The sequence below is a fragment of the Giraffa tippelskirchi genome, chromosome 4 (assembly GCF_054371585.1).
Source record: "Giraffa tippelskirchi isolate mGirTip1 chromosome 4, T2T-mGirTip1v1.2.pri, whole genome shotgun sequence".
NCBI classification, from domain to species: Eukaryota; Metazoa; Chordata; class Mammalia; order Artiodactyla; family Giraffidae; genus Giraffa; species Giraffa tippelskirchi.
In genome coordinates, this window is record NC_137278.1 from 141,279,047 (window position 1) to 141,303,699 (window position 24,653).

The 24,653-nt window shown below is 36.0% G+C and overlaps 1 protein-coding gene across 4 annotated transcripts in view; it reads right to left on the reverse strand.

The window, feature by feature from the left end:
* The window catches only part of LRRK2 (leucine rich repeat kinase 2), a 197,008-nt gene that overhangs the window by 169,056 nt on the left and 3,299 nt on the right, over positions 1-24,653 (reverse strand). For 3 of the 4 annotated variants that reach the window (XM_081594156.1, XM_081594153.1, XM_081594154.1), the window contains exons 3-10: positions 22,807-22,916; positions 20,172-20,260; positions 17,017-17,151; positions 14,513-14,647; positions 4,272-4,403; positions 1,543-1,662; positions 958-1,097; positions 786-865 (exon numbers count right to left, since the gene is read on the reverse strand). In XM_081594156.1, the coding sequence (XP_081450282.1) occupies positions 786-865; positions 958-1,097; positions 1,543-1,662; positions 4,272-4,403; positions 14,513-14,647; positions 17,017-17,151; positions 20,172-20,260; positions 22,807-22,916 (941 nt within the window). Of the gene's footprint in view, positions 1-785; positions 866-957; positions 1,098-1,542; positions 1,663-4,271; positions 4,404-14,508; positions 14,648-17,016; positions 17,152-20,171; positions 20,261-22,806; positions 22,917-24,653 lie in introns of all 4 variants that reach the window. The other variant, XM_081594155.1, reaches the window with a different exon arrangement.

Consider the following 24,653-nt stretch of genomic DNA (forward strand, 5'->3'; position numbering starts at 1 on the left):
GGCTACCCACTCCAGTATTTTGGCCTTGAGAATTCCATGGACTGTATAGTCCATGGGGTCACAAAGAGTTGGACACGACTGAGAGACTTTCACTTCACTTCACTATGGAAACAGGCTGTCAGAATTTGAAGTGCAGAATATTACTATTTAAATTTCCAAGGTAAGTCATTCAAAATTTAAAATTGAGAGGCTAGGCAGAGCCAACAACAGTACAAACATATGCAGTTGCTCATGGACATACAAATTAGACATACAGAACTCCTGGTTACAATGTGCACCTTTGTCTGGTCTTATGATGTTTAAATGGAGCTCCCACAGAAAGCATCCTCAAGAGCTGACAGTTATACAAATAACCCTCTCAAGAGAAGACAGGTTAACACCACCACATAAAGTAGGGAGTCACTAAAGGAGGCTTCTAACCATATCTAATTACTGATATTGACAACCTCCTGGCTAGCAACCACAGTAGAAAAGGTCACAGACTGTCAGTTTAGAATAATTAGTAGTTTTAAATTATTAGCCAGAAAACTCAAAGGTTCTTTCTTGATGATTCATAACTTACTGAATGACTCTGGATTCTAAATCTCTCAGTAATAACTCTCACACAAAGAGAGTTTTACTAACTATTCGACAACAGGCATCAAAATATTATATATCCACAAGTATTTTTTGGCAACACTTAATATAAATACCTATATCAAAAATATTTCAAACAATAAACATTTCAATGAATTGATTAAAAATATGACTAAAATTTTCTATCATATAAAATCAAAACTACTGACTGGCCATCTTCATCTCCAATCTTCTCATGTAAACTGTTTTGATACATAAGGAGATTATTCAGGGCCCAACAGGCAGCCTCCTGGATCCGGAAAGAAAACAAGAAACCTGTCAAAAAATAAACTATTGAACAAACAATTTTGAAGAACTATAAAATTTATGACAGAGTCTAACCTGCACATGCTTGTTCTTTCTATGCCAAGTTAATGCTTTGTAACAGGCTTCCAGCCAAAACAATTTTTCTTCTTCATCATCGTCATTCTCCTGATTCTCATTCTTTTCCTCTAAGTCTTGATTTAAGAAAATGGTCTCAGCTTTGGAAAAATGTAAACATATAACTTACGTATACTTTGAGTGACCAACTCTTTAAGACCATTATTTTCAAATATTATCAACAGAGCACTGGTTAATTAAAAGACCTCTTTAATATATTACACACTTTATCATATTGCTATTCCATGTAGATAAATCAGATGAGGGAGAGGGTACCAAACAAAACTAATAGGCTAGAGGAAGATTAATTAAGAAATGAACTGCTAATAATAAAGCTAAATCAAGGATGTATTCACTGATATCTGAACTGGGATACTTATCACAACTTTAATTCCTTTGAAAGTATCCTCTATGAGAAGATGTGTCACATTAGGAAAAGAAAAAGCATTTAAGGGTTCCTTCTCTATATATAACTTTCTTGCTATGATGTTAACATTCAAGATCAAATGCACCTGAAAGAATTTCCTTGTTAGTGAAGTTACTTACTGAGGAGTGCTAAACAGCTGAGTGCTGCGATTTGTAACACTGCATTCTCTGAATACTGCTGCACAGCTTTCACCACAAACTCATGCACCTCATTTAATACCAGGATATTAAAAAAATTACCTAGAAGTGTTAAGTGACATATTAGCAGGATTCTCATCCATGGAACTTATATTACCTTTAATTACATAACAGCATTTAAGTCAACATATTTGAGTAGTGATAACTATTCTTAATTACATTAAAACATATTTACTGTAATTAAAATCACTTAATGATTGCATAAAGAACCAAAAACATTTCATGCACTCATTCAACTATCTTGCTTAGGCAACAGAAATGACTGGGCCAAAAAAAACACTGTATGTTTGAGTTATATTAACTTGTGTTTGATTCCCTCCCATGTCTTGTTGCTGTTGTTTATTTGCAAAGTCTTGTCCGACTCTTTTGCGACCCCATGGACAGGAGCACGCCAGGCTCCTGTCCACGTGATTTCCCACATGATCATACTGGAGCGGGTTGCCATTTCCTTCTCCAGGGGATCTTTCCAACCCAGGGATAGAACCCACGTCTCCTGCATTGGAAGGTGAATTCTTTACCACAGAGCCACCAGGGAAACCCCCTCTTGTCATCATCATATAAAAAACCATGAGGTGGAGACTTCCCTGGTGGTCCAATGGTTGAGAATCTGCCTTGCAGTGTGGGAAAGGGTTTGATTCCAGGTTGGGGAACTAAGGTTGCATATGCCACAGAGCGACTGAACTGGAGCACCGCAACTACTGAGCCCGCGTGCCACAACTAGAGTCTATGCACCACAATGAAAAATGCCTCATGATTCAGTGAAGATCAGCGGGCCACAACTAAGACCCAACACAGTCAAATAAATAAATATTTTTATACATGGCACTACAATATTCAGTGTACAAAACAGCTTAATTTTCCTGTCTTCTAAAAAATAAGAAAAAACCTCCCTTGTCATTAAATGCTTTTACTATAACTCACTAACAATTACATTTCCTTGTAGGAATAAGAATGAAACTTCTAGTTAGCTATATATGTAATTAGATAATCCCTAAAATACACAGCCAGAATTAGAAAAGATCCTATATCATTAAAAGCCTAAAGCCCACACTAAATATTAATCAAAGTTTCAAAATCAAAAAGCAGATTAACTAATGTAACTCTTCTGTATCAGCATCTTTCTTTTTTTTTTTTTTTTTTATTTTAGTTGGGGGCTAATTACTTTACAATATTGTAATAGTTTTTGCCATACATTGACATGAATCAGCCATGGGTTTACATGTGTTCCCCTTCCTGGACAGCATCTTTCTATGTTCATACCTCTTCCACATTCATCCATTAAGCTGACATAATCCCCAGTCCTTAGTCTCTAGTTTTGGAAAGTCATTTCAAAAAAGATTCTTTTCTACTTTTACTGGCTTACCTAAACTTCAGTTGTCTCACCCCCTTTTCCCTACTATTATTTCTAAGTCACTGTCAACAGCTGCTCTACCACTGACCAACTTTGTGACTCTGAGCAAATACCAGTGGCCTTAATCTTATTTTTGGACAATTTAGGTGAAAATACATTATGTTACAAAAGCTGCCATAAAAAGATAAAAAGACAGCTTGACATTTTCAATACATGTAACTGACCACAAAAACATTATTAGCCAGAACTATGAATCACTTTTTTAAAAGACAGAATATACTATAGAAAAACAGAAAAAGGCAAATCAGGTATTCCACAGAAAAGAAAGCACCAAGACCAAAGAAATACTTGAAAAGATATTCACCTTCCTTTACAATTTTCATAGCAACACAGATGGTAGTAGCATAAAACAAGAAATAAACCAATGTCCATGGATACAAGAATGGATAAATAAATAGTGATATACCCACTACATACAACAATGCCACGCTTCCCAGGTGGGTCAATGGTAAAGAATCTGCCTGCCAATTCAGGAGATGCAGGTTCCATCCCTGGGTCAGGAAGATCCCCTGGAGGAGGAAATGGCCCCCCACTCCAGTATTCTTTCCTGGATAATCCCATGGACAGAGGAGCCTGGCGGTCTATAGTTCATGGGGTTACAAAGAGTCAGACACAACTGAGACTGAGCACACACACTGCACGCACATACAGCTATATGCAAAATATTCACAAGTCTCATAAACATAGTTTTTAAAAACTTGCAGAAGACAACATTCAGTATGATACCATTTTTATTAAGCAATAACAAGCAAACATTAACAATTTTATTTATAAAGATATATAAACACAGTAAAATTTAATTTAGAGCAAAAGGTTTATTAACACAAAACTCTGGAGAGTGCTCACCTCTGTAGAGAAAGTGGTAGAAGGGCAGAGCACAGAGTAGCTTTACCAGCACTGGTAATATACTAATACTTAAGTTTGATGAGGAGTTCTTTTGCATTGCACTTCACATTTTCTCTATGATATGTTTATTCTTTTGCATGCAATAAATATTTACATAATAATACTTCAAATATAGCATTAACAATAAGATGAGACTTCTAATATTGCATACATTTTTTTCTGCCACTCCTTTTAAAATTCCACCTAAGCATGGCATGGCAGTTTGCTACTTTACAATATTTCCATTCAGTGTATGTTGATCAGCTACCTATCCACCAACATGCAACATATGTATGCTATATATACTTACATCATATAGACTGTGATAAAAAATTAACCAAGAGTTGTAACTTACCTAACGTAAGCCTATGTAGCAAGCAGCAACTCACTTCTTGAATTTTTTCACTGATAGGGAATGCTTTCATGGCTTCTACCACAATATTATAACACCTGACATTGCCACTCATGAGGACTTCAACATTACTACCTAAATTTAAAGAAATCATTAATTATCAATATGGCAATAATTTTCCCCATTGAAATATGCATACAAAAACATCTCATAGAGATTTTAAATACATGGCAGTATAATGGCTACAATACCAAATTAAAATGTCATTTTCTGTCAAATAGCTATAAAAATACTACGGTATTCATTGTTAATATAACAGAATTTAGAACTCATCTCTAGGACTAAGGGAAAAGTTGCTTTATTCCTGTATCTTCGTTTAAAAACATAAACAAATAGGGAAATCTGAAAATGCTTTTATGTAAGTCAAAATATGTAAAGTCCTCGCCATTAGTTTTCAAATAAATGAATTTGGAGCCTGTTTCCTAATGAGGCAGTATTCCATGGGATAATAGATTTTAATTGTTCCTTTCTCTCAAACCAATAGAAATAAAAGCAAGATTTTATCACATAACAGAAGAGCTAGGATCAGCCATGATCTATTCCTATTCATTCCAAAAGGGCAGCAGAAGAATATCCAGTGTAAAAGACACAAAACCAAGCTTGTTGAAGGCTCTGCCACAGACAGGGAAAAGCATGGATGAAGAGGAAAGAAGAGACAGAATATTAAAATATATGACTAAAGGATAAACATGAATGAACCACAAGGAAGGAAAGAATTCACTGAAAAAGGCAATTAATCAGCAGAGAGAGTATGTGAACCCATGTGGAGAAAATTAATTTATATGTCTCAATGAAACGTTTGCTATTCTTAATACAGACAAAAAAAGGTGTGTAAAACAATTTTCTTCCTTTTTTCGCACAATCAAACTAACTTTTTTTCCTAAAAAATACATTTTTAATGTTTAAATTGTATTTTAAAAAAACACTAAATATGGAAAAAGATGGTGTAATTAAAGAAAATGGACTCTTAAAATAATTACTTGCTTTTACTCAGAACCACAGATATGATTTGCTCTAGATTCAAAGGCAAAGTCTAAAACACTTGCTTTTGTATCTTTAGTGCCACTTTCTTTGACCTTTTATTATGAATCAGCACATTTACAGTGAGGATATGTCGATGTGGGTGGGAAAAAATGAATTTCAAAAGAGCCAGTACAAAACAAATAAATGTATACCCAAGGAAAGGCAAAATGAAAAATATATTCAGTTTGTTACCAGTAGATGACTCAGAGAAGTTTAAATTCCATTTTCCAGGGGCGGCCCTAAGATGGCATAAGAATAGGATGGGGATACCACTTTCCCCCATAAATTCATCAAAAGATCATTTGAACGCTGAGGAAATTTCACAAAACAACTTCTGAACACTGGTGCAGGACACCAGGCACCCAGAAAGGCAGCCCATTCTCTTCGAAAGGAGGTAGGACAAAATATAAAAGACAAAAAGAGAGACAAAAGAGTTAGGGACTGAGACCCATTCTGGGGAGGGAGTTGTGAAAGAGAAGTTTCCAAACACCAGGAAACTCTCTCACCAGCGGGTGGGTGGGGAATTTTGGATTCTCAGAGGGCAACATAACCAGGAGGAGAAACAAACAAACAAAAAATCCACAGATTACACGCCTAACCACAACCCCCAATGGAGAAGTAGCCCAGATGTTCACATCTGCCAGCAGCAAGCCGGGGCTCAACAGGGAGGCGTGGGCTGCCCCTCGCCGCCTCCCAGCCGGAGGCAGAGAGGCAGGCAGGCATCAATCAGAGCTGGAAGGCGAGGGGCAATCTCGGCCCCAGAGACAGCATCCTCCACCACACTGTGGGCAGGCTCCCAGTTGCTAACCAAATCTTCCTGGGATACCAGACGGTTGACACCCGTCAGGAGGGTTGTAGGCAGAGATCAGCTCCCCAGAGGAGACACACGGCAACCTGAGACGGCGATTCCACTGCGCACCCAGGAAACCAAGGGGCTGGGACCGGGGAGGTGATAAGATGCACCGCCCACCTGGGGAGAGTGCGCTCGCCAAGCACCTGGTCGCCTGAGCTGCTCGGACCTGGGAAAGGCACAAAACGCAGGCCCAACTGAGTCTGTGCCTTTGTGGAGCACCCGAGAACCTGAACAGCTCAGACCTGGGAAGTGCACGAAACCCTGAGCCCGCTTTGGACAGTTCCCCTGCAGAGCAACCTGGAGCCTGAACAGTGTAGACCAGTAAAGCACACATGCCATGAGCAGGGGCAAACCCAGTGTGGCCTAGACACTGCGAGCACTCCCTGAACATGCCAGTGATATTGTTTGCACTGTTCCTCCCTCCACACAGCACAACTGAACAAGTGACCCTAAATAAGTGACCACCTTTCCCCACTTGTGTTAGGGCGGAAATTAGACATTGAAGAGACTTGCAAACAAAGGAAGCCAAAATAAACAAAGAAGAGAGAACTGCTTTGGAAGTGACAGGTGCAACAGATTAAAACCCTGAGGTTAGCATTGACTATATTGGAAGGGGCCTATGGACCTTGAGAAGACGTATAAGCTGGAACAAGGAACTATCTGAAACTGAACTGACCCCACACTGCCCTTAACAGCTCCACAGAAATTCCTAGGTATATTTTACTATTATCATTTTCTAATTTTTTTTAATTTTTAAGTTATTACTCCTTTAATTTTCATTTTTATAACTTACTATCACCTTGCAAAAAAAGACCCTATTTTAAAGCAAACTTCGTATTTTTTTATAATTTTTGTGATCTTATTTTGTTTTTTTTAATATTGCACTTTTGAGAGTCTAACCTCTACTCTAGGTTTTTAATCTTTGCTTTTTGGTATTTGTTATCAATTTTGTACCTTTAAGAATCCAATCGTCAGTACCCATTTTTACTTAGGAATGTGATTACTGGCTTGATTGCTTCTCCCCCTTTTGACTCTCCTTTTTATCCCCCAGGTCACCTCTATCTCTTCCCTCCCACTTCTCTTCTCTACCCAACTCTGTGAATCTCTTTGGGTATTCTCGTCTGTGGAGAACACTTAGGGAACTGATTACTGGCTAGATCTGTCTCTCTACCTTTTGACTCCCCCTATGCTCCTTCTAGTCACCTCTATCCCTTCCTGCCTCTTCTCTTCTCTATGTAACTCCATGAACCTCTGAGTGTTCAAGACTGTGGACAGCAAATACGGAATTGATCACTGGCTAGATTGCTCTCTCCCCTTTTCATTCCCCCTCTTCTCCTCCTGGTCACCTCTATCTCCCTCCTCCCTTTTCTCTTCTCCATGTAACTCTGCAAACCTCTCTAGGTGTCCCTAAGTATGGAGAATCTTTGCACCATTAACTTAGATGTTTCATGATCAGTGTGGTATGAATGGAAAAGACTTGAGGTTACTGTAGGAATAAGACTGAAAGCCAGAGGCAGGAGGCTTAAATTCAAAACTTGAGAACATCAGAAAACTCCTGACTCCAGGGAACATTAATTGACAAGAACTCATCCAAAAGCTTCCATACCTACACTGAAACCAAGCTCAACCCAAGAGGCAACAAGTTTCAGAGCAAGACATACCAAGATAATTCTCCAGCAATGCAGGAACATAACCCTAAGCATTAAAATACAGGCAGCCAAAAGTCACACCAAACCCACAGACACCTCAAAACTCACTACTGGACACTTCACTGCACTCCAGAGAGAAGAGATCCAGCTCCACCCACCAGAACACTGACACAAGCTTCCCTAACCAGGAAATCTTGACAAGCCACTTGTCCAATCCTACCCACAGAGAGGAATCTCCACAATAAAGAGGAACCACAAACATCCAGCATACAGAAACCTGGCCAAACACAGCAATCTAAACAAGATGAAAAGGCACAGAAATATTCAGCAGGTAAAGGAACATGATAAATGCCCACCAAACCAAACTAAAGAGGAGGAGATGGGGAGTCTACCTGAAAAAGAATTCAAAATAGTAATAGTAAAAATGATCCAAAATCTTGAAAACAAAATGGAGTTACAGATAACTAGTCTGGAGACAAAGATTGAGAAGATGCAAGAAAGGTTTAACAAGGACCTAGAAGAAATAAAAAAGAGTTAATCAATAATGAATAATGCAATAACTGAGATAAAAAACACTCTGGAGGGAACCAACAGTAGAATAGCAGAGGCAGAAGATAGGATAAGTGAGGTGGAAGATAGAATGGTGGAAATAAATGAAGCAGAGAAGAAAAAAGAAAAAAGAATTAGAAGAAATGAGGATAACCTCAGAGACCTCTGGGACAATGTCAAATGCCCCAACATTTGAATCATAGGAATCCCAGAAGAAGACAAAAAGAAAGGCTATGAGAAAATACTTGAGGAGATAACAGTTGAAAACTTCCCTAAAATGGGGAAGGAAATAGCCACCCAAGTCCAAGAAACCCAGAGAGTCCCAAACAGGATAAACCCAAGGCGAAACACCCCAAGACACATATTAATCAAATTAACGAAGATCAAACACAAAGAGAAAATATTAAAAGCATCAAGGGAAAAACAACAAATAACACACAAGGGGATTCCCATAAGGATAACAGCTGATCTTACAATAGAAACTCTTCAGGCCAGAAGAGAATGGCAGGACATATTTAAAGTGATGAAAGAGAAAAACCTACAACCCAGATTACTGTACCCAGCAAGGATCTCACTCAAATGTGAAGGAAAAATCAAAAGCTTTACAGACAAGCAAAAGCTGAGAGAATTCAGCACCATCAAACCAGCTCTTCAACAAATGCTAAAGGATCTTCTCCAGACAGGAAGCACTGAAAAGGTGTATAAACCCAAACCCAAAACAACAAAGTAAATGGCAACAGGATCATACTTATCAATAATTACCTTAAATGTAAATGGATTGAATGCCCCAACCAAAAGACAAAGACTGGCTGAATGGATGCAAAAACAAGACCGCTATATATGCTGTCTACAAGAGACCAACCTCAAAACAGGGGCACATACAGACTGAAAGTGAAGGGCTGGAAAAAAATATTTCACACAAATAGAGACTAAAAGAAAGCAGGAGAAGCAATTCTCATATCAGATAATATAGACTTTGAAATAAAGGCTGTGAAAAGAGACAAAGAAAGACACTACAAATGATCAAAGGATCAATCCAAGAAGAAGATAAAACAATTATGAATATATATGCACCCAACATAGGAGCACTGCAATATGTAAGGCAAATGCTAACAAGTATGAAAGGGGAAATTAACAATAACACAATAATATTGGGAGACTTTAATACCCCACTCACAACTATGGACAGATCAACTAAACAGAAAATTAACAAGGAAACACAAACTTTAAATGATACAATAGACCAGTTAGACCTACTTGATAGCTACAGGACATTTCACCCCAAAACAATGAATTTCACCTTTTTCTCAAGTGCACACTGAAACTTCTTCAGGATAAATAACATTCTGGGCCATAAATCTAGCCTTGGTAAATTCAAAAACATACAGAAATCATTCCAAGCATCTTTTCTGATCACAGTGTGATAAAGATTGGATGCAAACTACAGGAAAAAAACTATTAAAAATAAAAAAATATGGAGGCTAAAAAAAAAAGCTTCTGAATAACCAACAAATCACAGATGAAATCAAAAAAGAAATCAAAACATGCATAGAAATGAATGAAAATGAAAACACAACAACCCAAAACCTACGGGATTCAGTAAAAGCAGTGCTAAGGGGAAGGTTCAGAGCAATACAAGCTTACTTCAAGAAACAAGAGAAAAATCAAACAAATAACCTAACTCTACATCTAAAGCAACTAGAAAAAGAAGAAATGAAGAACCCCAGGGTTAGTAGAAAGAAAGAAATCTTAAAAATGAGGGCAAAAACAAATGAAAAAGAAACAAAGGAGACCATAGCAAAAATCAACAAAGCTAAAAGCTGGTTCTTTGAGAATATAAATAAGCCAGACTCATCAAGGAAAAAAAGGGAGAAGAATCAAATCAACAAAATTAGAAATAAAAATGGAGAAATCACAACAAACAACACAGAAATACAAAGGATCATAAGAGACTACTATAAGCAACTATATGCCAATAAAACGGACAACTTGGAAGAAATGGACAAATTCTTGGAAAAGTATAACTTTTCAAAACTGAACCAGGAAGAAATAGAAAAGCTTAACAGACCCATCACAAGCATGGAAATCAAAACTGTAATCAGAAATCTTCCAACAAACAAATGCCCAAGATCAGACGGCTTCACAGCTGAATTCTACCAAAAATTTAGAGAAGAGCTAATACCTATCCTACTCAAACTCTTCCAGAAAATTGCAGAGGAAGGTAAACTTCCAAACTCATTCTATGAGGCCACCATTACCCTAATATCAAAACCAAAGATGCCACAAAAACAGAAAACCACAGGTCAATATCACTGACGAACATAGATGCAAAAATCCTTAACAAAATTCTAGCAAACAGAATCCAACAACATATTAAAAGATCATACATCATGATCAAGTGGGCTTTATCCCAGGGATGCAAGGATTCTTCAATATCTGCAAATCAATCAATGTGATACACCACATTAGCAAATTGAAAGATAAAAACCATACGATTATCTCAATAGATGCAGAGAAAGCCTTTGACAAAATTCAACATCCATTTATGATAAAAACCCTCCAGAAAGCAGGCGTAGAAGAAACATACCTTAATATAATAAAAGCCATATATGATAAACCCACAGCAAACATTATCCTCAATGGTGAAAAATTGAAAGCATTTTCCCTAAAGCTGGGAACAAGACAAGGGTGCTCACTCTCACCACTACTATTCAACATAGTTTTGGAAGTTTTAGCCACAGCAATCAGAAAAGAAAAAGGAATAAAAGGAATCCAGATTGGAAAAGAAGTAAAACTCTCATTGTTTGCAGATGACATGATCCTCTACATAGAAAACCCTAGAGACTCCACCAGAAAATTACTAGAGCTAATCAATGAATACAGTAAATTTGCAGGATATAAAATTAACACACAGAAATCCCTTGCATTCTTATACACTAACAATGAGAAAACAGAAAGAGAAATTAACGAAACAATTCCATTCACTATTGCAAGGAAAAGAATAAAATACTTAGGAATAAATCTACCTAAAGAAACAAAAGACCTATATATAGAAAACTATAAAACACTGATGAAAGAAATCAAAGATGACACAAGTAGATGGAGAAATATACCATGTTCGTAGATCAGAAGAATCAATATAGTGAAAATGATTATACTACCCAAAGCAATCTATAGATTCAATGCAATCCCTATCAAGCTACCAATGGTATTTTTCAGAGAACTAAGACAAATAATTTCACAATTTGTATGGAAATAGAAAAAACCTCAAATAGCCAAAGCAATCTTGAGAAAGAAGAATGGAACTGGAAGAATCAACCTGCCTGACTTCAGACTATACTACAAAGCTACAGTCATCAAGACAGTATGATACTGGCACAGAAATAGAAATATAGATCAAAGGAACAAAATAGAAAGCCCAGAGATAAATCCATGCACCTATGGACACCTTATCTTTGATAAAGGAGGGAAGAATATACAATGGAGAAAAGACAATGTCGTAACAAGTGGTGCTGGGAAAACTGGTCAACCACTCATAAAAGAATGAAACTAGAACACTTCCTAACACCATACACAAAAATAAACTCAAAATGGATCAAAGGTCTAAACGTAAGACCAGAAACTATAAAAATCCTAGAGGAAAACATAGGCAAAACACTCTCTGACATAAATCACATCAGGATCCTTTATGACCCACCTCCCAGAGTAATGGAAATGAAAGCAAAAATAAACAAATGGGACCTAATTAAAATTAAAAGCTTTTGCACAACAAAGAAAACTATAAGCAAGGTGAAAAGACAGCCTTCAGAATGGGAGAAAATAATAGCAAGCAAAGCAACTGACAAAGAATTAATCTCAAAAATATACAAGCGGTTCCTGCAGCTCAATTCCAGAAAAATAAACGACCCAATCAAAAAATGGGCCAAAGAACTAAACAGACATTTCTCCAAAGAAGACATACAGATGGCTAACAAACACATGAAAAGATGCTCAACATCACTCATTATCAGAGAAATGCAAATCAAAACCACAATGAGGTACCATCTCACGCTGGTCAGAACGGCTGCTATCAAAAAGTCTACAAATAATAAATGCTGGAGAGGGTGAAGAGTAAAAGGAACCGTCTTACACTGTTGGTGGGAATGCAAACTAGTACAGCCACTATGGAGAAGAGTGGAGATTCCTTAAAAAACTGGAAATAGAACTGCCATATGACCCAGCAATCCTACTGCTGGGCATACACACTGAGGAAACGAAAATTGAAACAGACACGTGTACCCCAATGTTCATCGCAGCACTGTTTACAATAGCCAGGAATGGAAGCAACCTAGATGTTCATCGGCAGACAAATGGATAAGCAAGTTGTGGTACATATACACAATGGAATATTACTCAGCTATTAAAAAGAATGCATTTGAATCAGTTCTAATGAGGTGGATGAAACTGGAGCCTATTATACAGAGTGAAGTAAGTCAGAAAGAAAAACACCAATACAGTACATTAATGCATATATACGGAATTTAGAAAGATGGTAACGATGACCCTATATGCGAGACAGCAAAAGAGACACACGTGTAAAGAACAGTCTTTTGGACTCTGTGGGAGAAGGCTAGGGTGGGATGATTTGAGAGAATAGCATTTAAACATGTATATTATCACATGTGAAACAGAACACCATTCCAGGTTCAATGCATGAGACAGGGTGCTCAGGGTTGGTGGACTGGGATGACCCTGAGAGATGGGGTGTAGAGGGTGGTTGAAGAGGGTTCAGGATGGGGAACACATGTACACCTATGGCTGATTCATGTCAATGTATGGCAAAAACCACTGCAATACTATAAATTAATTAGCCTCCAATTAAAATAAATTAATTTAAAAATAAATATATAAACAAATTCCATTTTCCATTATTGTTCTGCCTCATCTACTTTTAAGAGTTTAACTTTCCAGGAATAAGATTTTATAACCATTACTAAGAAAGGGCACTCTTTCACAAGAGTTTTTACTGAAGTCTCATATCTGTAAGATTCCATGTCTGAAATCATATGTTTATTAAATATAATATATTTACTATGCATATTTGAGATACAAAGTATGTAGTAATACTGTCAAAGTTTTAACCACACTTATTATATTACATTATCAGGTACTACTCTACATTTTTAACATTATTTAACTGATTTAATCCTCACAACTTTACACATGTGAAGATGCAATTATTACCACATAAATACATGTGTAAATCCTGCACAAGCCCAAATAGGTAATAAAAAAAAGTACAAAATGCTCAAGTGTACTTATAAAACAGAAGGAATCGAAATCTGAAGTAACAGAAGCATTCACTGGTGGCATACACAGCAAATTAATTTTGTTGTACTTTTTTATCATAAGAGTGGCTAGATTTCAAAGCATCACCAAAATGCTAACCAAGAATCACAAAATAAAGCTCAAACTCCTTCCTGTGGCTTTTCAGGCCTTTTGGCATATGATCGTGTCTCCAGCCTCATCCACTAATTCTTATCAAGCCCTTACCTCCCCTCCATTAATCAGCATACAAGCAGATGCTCAGGGCTCTGCATGTGCATTTCACACACACATGCATCCACACACTTACAAATATAGTTTACTTTTATCCTCTTGATTTTTCTATGCTTTCTTGCTCTAGGATCTTTACGCTTTAAGATGTCCACCCCTGGGTTACTGCCTGCACTTCATCTCACATTTTTCTGCACACAAAGCTGTCCTCATCATTCAAGACTCTGCTGAGAGATCTTGCCTCACTCCGTTTGTTCTCACAACCATAGGTACTTCTGCCAACATTTGCCTTATAATACTCTGTAATCACTTCTGTGCTTATCTGTATCTTGTGCAGTACTATGGGAATAGAGAAGGCAAGAAATATTTATAGTTTTGCTACTATTTCTCCAGCACAAAGCCCAGAACCAGCAGCAGTACTAAATCAATAAACAAAAATTAGTCAGATGAATAAACAAATGAATGGCTTTATCACCTACAGGTTTCCAATAAAAACATTTTTGAAACACACTCAGAAAGAACATATATTGTAATTTTCAGGTTCAAGAAAGAAATCATGTATGCAGGCTACTTACAAGGAATTGCTAAGGAATGTAAACAGTGCAGTACATGAAGCACAATTTCCTCTTCATCTTCAAAATTTTTTAACGCACTTAGCAATATCATATAATCTTTATTCTCAACAAATTCAGTCAGTTGTTCCTCTGAAACTAGAAAATGAAAGACAAAATACTGAAAGAGCTGAAACATGATTTAAAAGTTTAATTACTCAAAAATATAATATTCATGATAATTCATGATAAGACAGCACATACAACAGACATAAATCAAAGACTATACTTTAGCAAATATCCCTTCCTAGGAATTTTATAATAGGAAAACAAGCTATTGAGGTAAAATAATTCTGTTTTGACCCATATCAGTGACTATTAGTTACTCCATGTTTTGAAATGTAGTGACTAGTTCTCAGAAAACCAAAATTATTTACAATCTCATTTGAAAGATTCTAGAGAAAACTAATCTATGACTAATAAAGATGGCCTATTGAAGTGAACATATCACAATACTTAAAAAGGAGTGGTTAGTGGTACACTGTTGAAGGGCAACTAAGCTAAATGCATCAGTTCAAGAGGGATGAACTTCAGCAAATGACAAGTAATGAGACTTCAAAATACTCTATCTTAATGGTCTTGATTTCATCAGAGAACAACAAATGTCCTCATTAATTTTCATAATTAGTCTTTGGATCAAGCAGTGAGTTTCATTTAGAGTCATTTTATTGGGTGGTAACCTCAAAAACATGTATAAAAATCTGGTTTATCTGGCCTGAGAATAACACTGACATAAATATTAGAAAATGCAGCACTCCTCATAATCAACACTAATTTCTGTTTTTCAACTTTATACCAACAGTCCATGTAATATAATGTGAAATTGATTGGGTTCTTCTAATAAAGGTGGAGTATCACCAAATCTTCTCATTTTATGGAACAGTTTCCAGAGCATAGTTTTAAATTTTGAAAATTAACTTTACAGGTGTCACTAAGTCCTGGGGAACCTGATACTCTTCAAAACTTCAGAAGTGTTTCTGCTCTACATTTACAATCACAATATTGTTAGCGTTATCTTTCTATCACAGTGAGATCTTCTTTTCAATGTTCCTTGGTGCCTCTTCACAGGTCTTGGATCCCACAATGCTGGCGAGAGTTATGTTAACCGTTCTTTTGTGAATAAGGATGTGCCCTTAAACTGCAGCACAGAAGATTACAAGCTCTCAAGACAATAACTCCTCAAACTCTGTTCTGCCCAATTCTTATCAAAAGCTTAGTTGCCAGATGTAACATTTAGAGAAGATAGCCTGAGAGACATGCACCTCCTCCATTCCTCTCCTCCACCAAGCCCCTTCACCAGAGAGCTGAGGCCCAGGCCCACGCTGTGCTCTTTGATAGTCTTTCACTGAAATGACACTGTGTTCCTTACAGAATGTGTGCATTTTATCACCTCATCCAGGGAGACTCAAGGAGGATTTTCTCCAAGTCTCCTATGATTGCTTCTTCTGATTAATGGGTTTACTTTTATTTCAAGTAACTTTGTAATCAATGTTTCTGCCTCTTTTCTTTGCCTGATAGAAAGCAAAGAACCGAATTTCTGGTTCATCTCTCTGCAAAGATACAGGATCTGAAGTAAGCAATAAATTTAACCTAGCATCATATTTTCCCTTCACCCATTTCCTCATTCATTTTTCCCCTCTAATGTGTTATAAATATCTATAAACTATTTGAAGTCTTTTTGGAATAAGGCAGGAAATTAAACAGTATAAGGTGATCTATTCCATTCCTGGAGCTGCCAGAAACTGCAATAGGTAAACAGGTATGGACACAGCGCCCACTGAGGTTCTTATTCTAAACCGCTACTATTGTTGGCTCTCACAATGACAAAAAAGGTGCTCTCAAAAAACTTAGTCAACTGAATTGTAATGGAGATAACTAGCTGTGTGCCCTCAGGCAGGTTACTCATTTCACTTCTCTGATCCATTTCCTCATCAAGCCAGTGGAAGAACCAAAGGTTCCAACTAACTATAAAATTACATGGTTATCTCTGTCATCAATCTCAGTGTTATGTGATAAAATACATATTAGTCTTATTCCTAAGGGACACTTTGTAAACTTTCTTTTCTTTATCCAGACCCTTGAGCAATTTCTAAAATCTCTGGTAATGACTCAACATCATAAACCCAAATTTGACTTGTGCTTGACTTCATAGTTTTACTTTTTTCTTTTTTAACTCCTACACATCCAGTTTACAAAGGGAACCTATGCCTTGTTAAGAAATGGAAGAAAGTTTACTACAATTGCATAATTTATAATCCATGAATGAAACTTACTCTGTAAAAAATAAGCAATATTTCTGAATTAACTCCATTACCTATCCTTGACTGGCAATTCAAATTTTAATAAATAGTACAGTTTTAAATATCTTCTTATCATGATAATTAATCCTACTTTTCCTACTATAAACCCATATAAACCCTTTTTTCTTATATAAATATCAAAATAAAGAGTTTGACATTTTTAAATACCTCTCTCAAACAGCACATGTAAAACTTTACATCCAAGTTTCTGGACTTCATCACTGGCTGAAAATGTGCGCATGGCATCGAAGATTAACAAGAAAATATCATTTTCTTCATCCAATATCAGCAAAGTGATTTTACCTATTTTGAAGAGAATAATAAGCTCCAAGTAAACAGCTGCTTTAACATTTAATGTCTTAATTTTTACATGAGGGCTACGATGGTTTGTGAACTTCTCTTTTTGATGAACCACTTAATTGCCCCAGCTGTTAGCCCTATCAGGCTCTATGGTCTTTCTAAATGAGATAACTCCCCAGTACACTTTCCTATAACTTTATGATTCCCAATAAATGACCATTACCAAGACCTCTTGCCCCACACTCCTGAAATATTTCTGCCTCTTAGACAACATCATCTGAATGCTCCATGGCCACCCCAAACCTCACCTACTCCAACTGCATCTCTTCATCAATGATACCACCTTGGATCCAAGAGTTACCAGAGAAACTTAAGTCATCTTCCTTCTTTCATTCTCCCTCTCTCTTCTCATTCTCTGCCCAACCAAAGAATCAACTCATACTAAGTCCTTCAAGTCTACCTCTAAATATTTCAAAAATTCCTTTTGAACTAGGCCCCACCATTTCTATTTTGTTCTGGACCTCATCACCTTTCACCTAGAATGCAAACACAATTGCTTAACTGCTCTGCTTGGTGCAAACTCCTACCTAACTAGTTGATCCCCTGCACTATATTTCTAAAACACAAATGTAATCTATAATTCCATTTGAAGTCTTCTAAGACATTCTCATACTCCTCAGTCTGACAAATGAGACTCTTCACATATTACATGTATCTCATCAGCCTCACATCCCTACCTGTACTACTGACTCCAAACAAGCTAAGCTCTCTGCTCATCACAAACACATTTCCTTTGATATAAATTTTGGCATTTGCACTAGCTGAGTGAAATGCCCTTGACCTTTTCTACACCAAATATAATGCTACCTTAATTCAAGGCATAACATAAACAGCACCTATTCAGTCAATAAAAACTGTAGGAGGGGTAGTCATAGCACACACGTGTACAGCACATAACAAATCAGACATAGGTTGAAGTATTGACAGTTTACTCTAACATGTGTAAACCACCACAGCCCCACGAGATAGGTGCAATCCTCACGTCAGAGATGAGAAAACAGCCACAGAAGTGACCCAGTAACTCTGTCCAAAGTAGAACAAACAAGAGTCAGAGATGAATTAAAATTTAGACAGGTCATGGACATGCCCTTAAATGCCACAAATAAGCCTAGCTTCTCTCTGTGTTCCTATGGTGGTTTTCTTCCTATCTCTGTCATAGTACTTATCTCATTAAACTGAAATTATCTCTTTAAATGTTTTTTATCTCTTTGTTGGGCTGTTCAATTCTGCAGCCACTAATCACATAAGGCTACTTAAACTCAAATTTAAATTAAGTAACATTAAATAAAATTAAAATTTAGCTCCTCACATTTCCCATGTTCAACCACCACATATGGCTACGAGCCGTGATTTTAAACATGTACAGTATTTCCTTCATTGCAAAAAGTTATGTTAGACAATGGTGCTGGACTGTGAACTTCTTCATTGCAGGAACTCTGCCTCAGCTGTCTGAGAGTTCTCTAGTAGCCAGTATAGCAGTAAAGTGCCCAATAACTATCACATCAGTTAACAAATAAGCCAAACAAAAAGTGATTCATAAATTAGCCTCTAATAAAGTATCTGAAATGAACTCTAAAACACATTACAAACTTCCCTAAAAACTCAAAATTCTCAATGTTATATGGAATAAATTAACTAGCCTTTTGTAAAACACATATTAAATTTCCTAAATGTCTGCATGCTGCTAATCTCAACATATTCATATTGGGAGATTTTTCAAATTCATAAACCACCTGTCCACCACCAAATGGAGAATAAATCTTCACACACTCCCAAAAAAGACTCCCAAGGATGAGTTTAAAATAAATCATGATTAAGACTAATTTGGAGGAGGAAATGACAAACCACTCCACTATTCTTGCCTGGAGAATCCCACAGACATAGGTGCCTGGTGGGCTATACTCCATGGGGTCGCAAGAGTCGGACACGACTTAGCAACTAAACCAAGACTAGTTAGCACATTCTATCACATATTTTAATAAAAGGCTCTGGTGAAGTGGTGACGACCTTCAGGCCTTTTCTATCCCTCTTCTTTCATTCTCTGATCTTCACCCCCTGTCTTCCTTTCTCTTTCTCCCAGTGGGCAGGGATTATGAAAGCATTTAAAATCTTACCACCCACACATCCAGCTCCCCTCATGCTCTCCTCCTAGACCTCTGCAACGCTGCACATGCTGTTCTCGTGACCTAAAGTACCCGTCACACGTTGAAGGAAAGCCTCCCTATCCTTTCTGATTAGCTTCCCTGTAAGCAGTCTTTCTTCTTAGAATCTTACATCATAGCAAGTGTCCAGCACAACAGTGATCACAACGATTGCACCACAGCAACACTCTTTGTTTCCAGGTCCATTATCCTTCAAGTAGAAGTTTACTCAGGGAAAGAACCTGACACGTGAAATAAGAACCTGTTTCTACTGCTTTTTCCTGAGGCAATCTCTCTGTGTTTCAGGGTTTACTCAAGGGATGTTTTGAGGATTATGCTTTTAAAAGCATATGAAGTAATTTACATGTTAAACCTAGCATTTAGCAAGCACAAAAGAAGAAAGGCTATATATTTTTATTATGACATATTACTATTATGTCATACTCTAGAACATGTTTTATAGAAAACATATTAGAGATATAATGGAGAACAAATACTCATGACAGGACATGTATGGCTAACAAACTAATGGGAATATGAGATGTGGGACCAGATCAGAGGAGCAAAGCTGAGGACAGAAATTAAATTTAGGAATAATATACAAGGTGATGTTTAAGGCCAATATGTTGGGTGGTATTTTTGAGAGAAAAAGTTTAGAGGAAAGAAATAAGGAAAGAAAAGGAAAATGGATACACAGAATTTTGAAATCATCAATATTGAAGTTATGATATTATATTTTTAAAAAATTAAAATACATTCAGTAAATGGTTTAAATGATTTTTTAAATTGTGTCAACATTAAAAATATGTGCGTATATACTACCTGAAGTTAGGAGAAGATCCAACGCCTTCAATCCAACTGTTGTCAGGTTGACACTGGCATTATGAACTGTTAGCATTTTAAGAATCAATCTGTAATTAAAAACAAAAATCAAGATCATTCTAGATGTTTACTCTTTTATATACTGTCTTTTACTCATCTACATTTTTATTTATCTCATTGCACTTCATTCCCTATATTGAAGCTAGTGTGTTTTTGCCCTATAAACCTGAGCCAGGCTTACAATGATTAATAGGGTATTATTATGAGTCTCAACAGAAAAGCTATAACTTTTTCCTCAAAATACTTAAATTCAATTACTAACTTTTTCACTAAATTCTATATTCAAAATAATACTGAGTTAAATGCACTAAGGGATTAGTCATTTTATATGTGATACAAACTTGTGAATTTTATGTAACACATATTTATGTATTAAATTATAGAGATGTAATTAAAATGTTAGCTGTTATACAAAAATTAAAAACCATTTGAATATTTAAATTATTTATTCTTTTACTATTTTTAAAAGAGAAATTGATATTACAGAAAGTGAACCTAGTATATCAATAGTATTCAGTTAGTTCAAATACATTCGATTTGAGCCCCTGAGTTATTAATTTTAAAATATACAGTCTGTAGTCTATTCCTACTCAGGGCTGATTAATTTTAAAATATACAATCTATAGTTTATTCCTACCCAGTGCTGCTTGGCTTTCTATCGTTAGAAAACAGAGCTTCCATGGCTTCACTTAGATTCAAGAAACTCGGCACATGGTCTCTAGCAATCAGGTAAGGAATTGAGAGACTCTCTCCTTCAACTCTGTTAATTTTCCTCCCACCTATGCTGCCTCTACCTCTTCTTGAATCATTCCCACTATTCCTGACTTCATTACCACACAAGAGATTTCTCCTTTAGTACTGTAAGCCTTTAGGGGGAAAAAGTCCTTGAATATAAAGAGATATGTTTTACAACAACTACTGGCTGGAAATGATCTAATATACTCCTCTATAGTGAAGAGTGTGTCTATATTGTTCACACTACTTCTGGCCTAAAGGAGGGATGTAATAAATACCTGACGAACAGAAAATGAATAAATGATGACTGAGCAAATAGATGAATGAAAAGAAACTTCCTGTAGAAACATTCACGTAAGTTAACTGGAACATTGGGTTTGTACTAAATATGACTAAGTAAGTTTTCCAAGTCTCCCTAAAGTTACCGATTACAAAGCTTTGGGAATTTTGGAAATTCTCTTCCAAACCAAGGGACACATACTATTACAACTATTAATTGCAACTATTAATTACAACTATTAATATTACAACTATTAATTAGGCATAATTTGCCTAATTCTTTGTTAAATGCTGTATTCTTTATTATTGACATAGAATTTCTGGGATTAGTTTGGAGATGAGAGTATCTATTAATTGTAAATAGCCTCTTTGCAAAGCACACTCTTTAATGCTAGAAACTGAAAAACAGCAACTCATATTTATCAAAGATGGAAAAATATACAAGCACAGGTATACTCGCCTATGAACAAACAGCTCTTATTTGTCTAAATTTGCAGCCACGGTTAAAACTAATAGAGATGCAAAATTTAGTTTTGCATTAGTTATGTTTTCCACAGCAATATACTTTGGAAATTATGTATTCACTTTTTGAGGTAAAGAAAAGTCCCATTAAGTATAAAGAACACCTAAACTTGAAGACAGAAGATATTTTATTAAATGTCAAGAAACAAGTTATCCAAAAGTTATCCAAAGTTAACCAAAAAGGATTTTCCTGGAAACACAGAAAAAATTTTATTAACTAATTATGACTAAAGAAGTAGTTTCATTTAAGAAGTCATTATGTTGAAAACGGCAATAACATAGCTAGTAAATAGCTATGAAGATTTGGCTGCAGATGTGCTGAAAGATAATTCCCTCTTTTTTCTTCATTTTGAAAGCTGCAGTTTAAGCTCATTAAATATATACATATGAATATACGTAAATGTGCTCTTTAAAGACAGTAAAGCATAAATTTCTAAATTACTATTTAGAGAACATTTTAGTTTTCATATTTTTGTTTTGAAGTAGTGGTTTGTGTCCTGTGCATGTGCTAAGTCGCTTCAGTCATGTCCTACTTGGTGCAACCCTACGGACTGTAGCCACCAGGTTCCTCTGTCCATGGGATTCTCCAGGCAAGAATACTGGAGTGGGTTGCTGTGCCCTCCCCTCCAGGGGATCAACCCAACCCAAGGATTGAACCCAGGTCTCTTCAGTCTCCTGCATTGGTGGTAGGGTTCTTTACCACTAGCGCCACCTGGGATGCCAGTGGTTTGTGTCAATTCTACTATTAAAAAGTAAAAGCCAAAACTCTTTTATTCATCTGAATTCATAAGCATTCATCAACAATCTACAATTTAATCAATTGTATAACTATTATTATATTATTAAAATAATAACAACACCTAACATTTTACCTCAAATGTTAGTTTTCTAAGCTCTCTACAAATGTAAATCATTGATTCAAGGGAAACTATATGTATTTTAAAGGATTTTTATCAGTTTGGCTTGAATTGCAAATACAATGTATCAAGAGAAAGGCTGTCATACAGATATTTAGTATAGTATATTTTTACATACTTACTGGTGAACCCCAAGGACTTCCCAATCATGTCCAATATCATGGGGTCCCATTAAGCTTTGCATTGTATTTGGACAGATTTCTATTAATTTGCATAAAAGTGACCAACCCACCTAAAAATAAGAAAGGCAAATATTCACATTTTAAAACAAACACACACATGTGGAACATATTTAGTCAAAGAATCTCTTCATTCTTAATAGACTAGGTGACTATTATTTTAAAATAGTTATTTTAAAACAAACTTACACTCAAAATGCTTACTCAAAATTATACTAAAAAGGAGTATAACAAAATTATTCTCAAAAAGCAAGTCATATAATTAGAAAACATCTTTCTCCAAAAATCTACTGAAAGGGCTTACAAAAACTAACATTTCTGAATGATGAAGGAAACAGATTGCCTATTGTCTAAATAAAAAGCAATAAAATAAAACTTAAAAAATAGTTTTAGAGGACATACCAAGACTATGACGTACAGGAAAGGCTAGTCTCAGGGCTTTGTACTTTTTAAGGCACATCCACCTGACAGAATTTATTTTAAATATTTGGGACTCTAATTAAAAGAAGAAATGAAGTAGTTCGGAATGGAAGATTAGGAAAAGCCAGAAATTTTGATGACCAAGTGTAAATTACCAGGAAAGAATGCTCCCCAGATAATAAAGCTAGGACAAATGGCAAGAGAAGTAGCACTGTCTGATGACATTGTAACATTTTTCACAGGTAAAAGAGAGAGGCACTATGAGATGGAGAGTAGGTAGAACTTCTCAATGGATTCCTCTAGACTTCTTCAGGGTACCTAAATATGAGTTGATGAGGTTGAGACATCACAAATGTCCTTAAAGTCTTTTACATTTCCAAATGAATTACGATCTTACTGATGCATTTTAAATATACCTTCATTCAGTTCACTTATACGAGTGATGCCAGATTGAATAAAATGCTCTTTACTTCTAAAAAATACATTTTAAAATATTAATGATATTTTAATTCCAAACTGGAGATTAACTCACTCTTCCTGCCATATATTCCTCTCCAAATTTAAGGACTCTTCAATTCTTTCTACTATGTTACAAAACTACACTCAATATGGTCAGAAAAAGAAGATGCATAGATATTCAGTTCTACAGATTAAAGGAGAAGTGCCTAACCATGATGTGTGATAAATACCAATATAATATGAATTTTGAAAGCTAGATTCACTGTCAGCTAGAGTTGCTCAGGGAAGAATACAATACAGAAAAAGTGTGATTTGAGTCAGATTTCAAAAGAACTATAAATTTGGAAACTTTAAACAGTGAAATGGAAACTTCTAAAACTGATGAACTGTGAGGAAGAGAAGTAAGATGCTAAATAGTGAGGAGGCTGCCAGAGAGGGGACCATTGCTAAATGAGACTGAATGTGTGAGTTGGAGCTGAGTGGCACAGAGCTGAATGACCAGGGGAGAAATTCCTATGCGTCTGAAGAGGAATAATGGCACACATTTCCTAATTGTTTACAGGCATAAACAAGGGGTATTTAATATGATAAAAGTGATTATACAAGAGTTCTTTACAAATACTATTTCTAGATCTTTTCTGGATTAAGCATGAATTGCTTTACTCTGTCATTACTTCCTCTCACACAATTTCAAATTCCTTGAAAAGGAAGCAGTTTTTGACAGCTATTTTTACCTATATTTGAGTAGACGTCCTCCTCCACGTAAGCCGATCAGATATTGACAATACAGATGCCATAGAAACTGGCTATTTCTGTGCTTTCATAAAATATATCAAGATTTTCTCATCTAAGTATTTCAAAAATAACATTTGGAACAATTTCTAGTGGGAAATAAATCATAAATCACACAG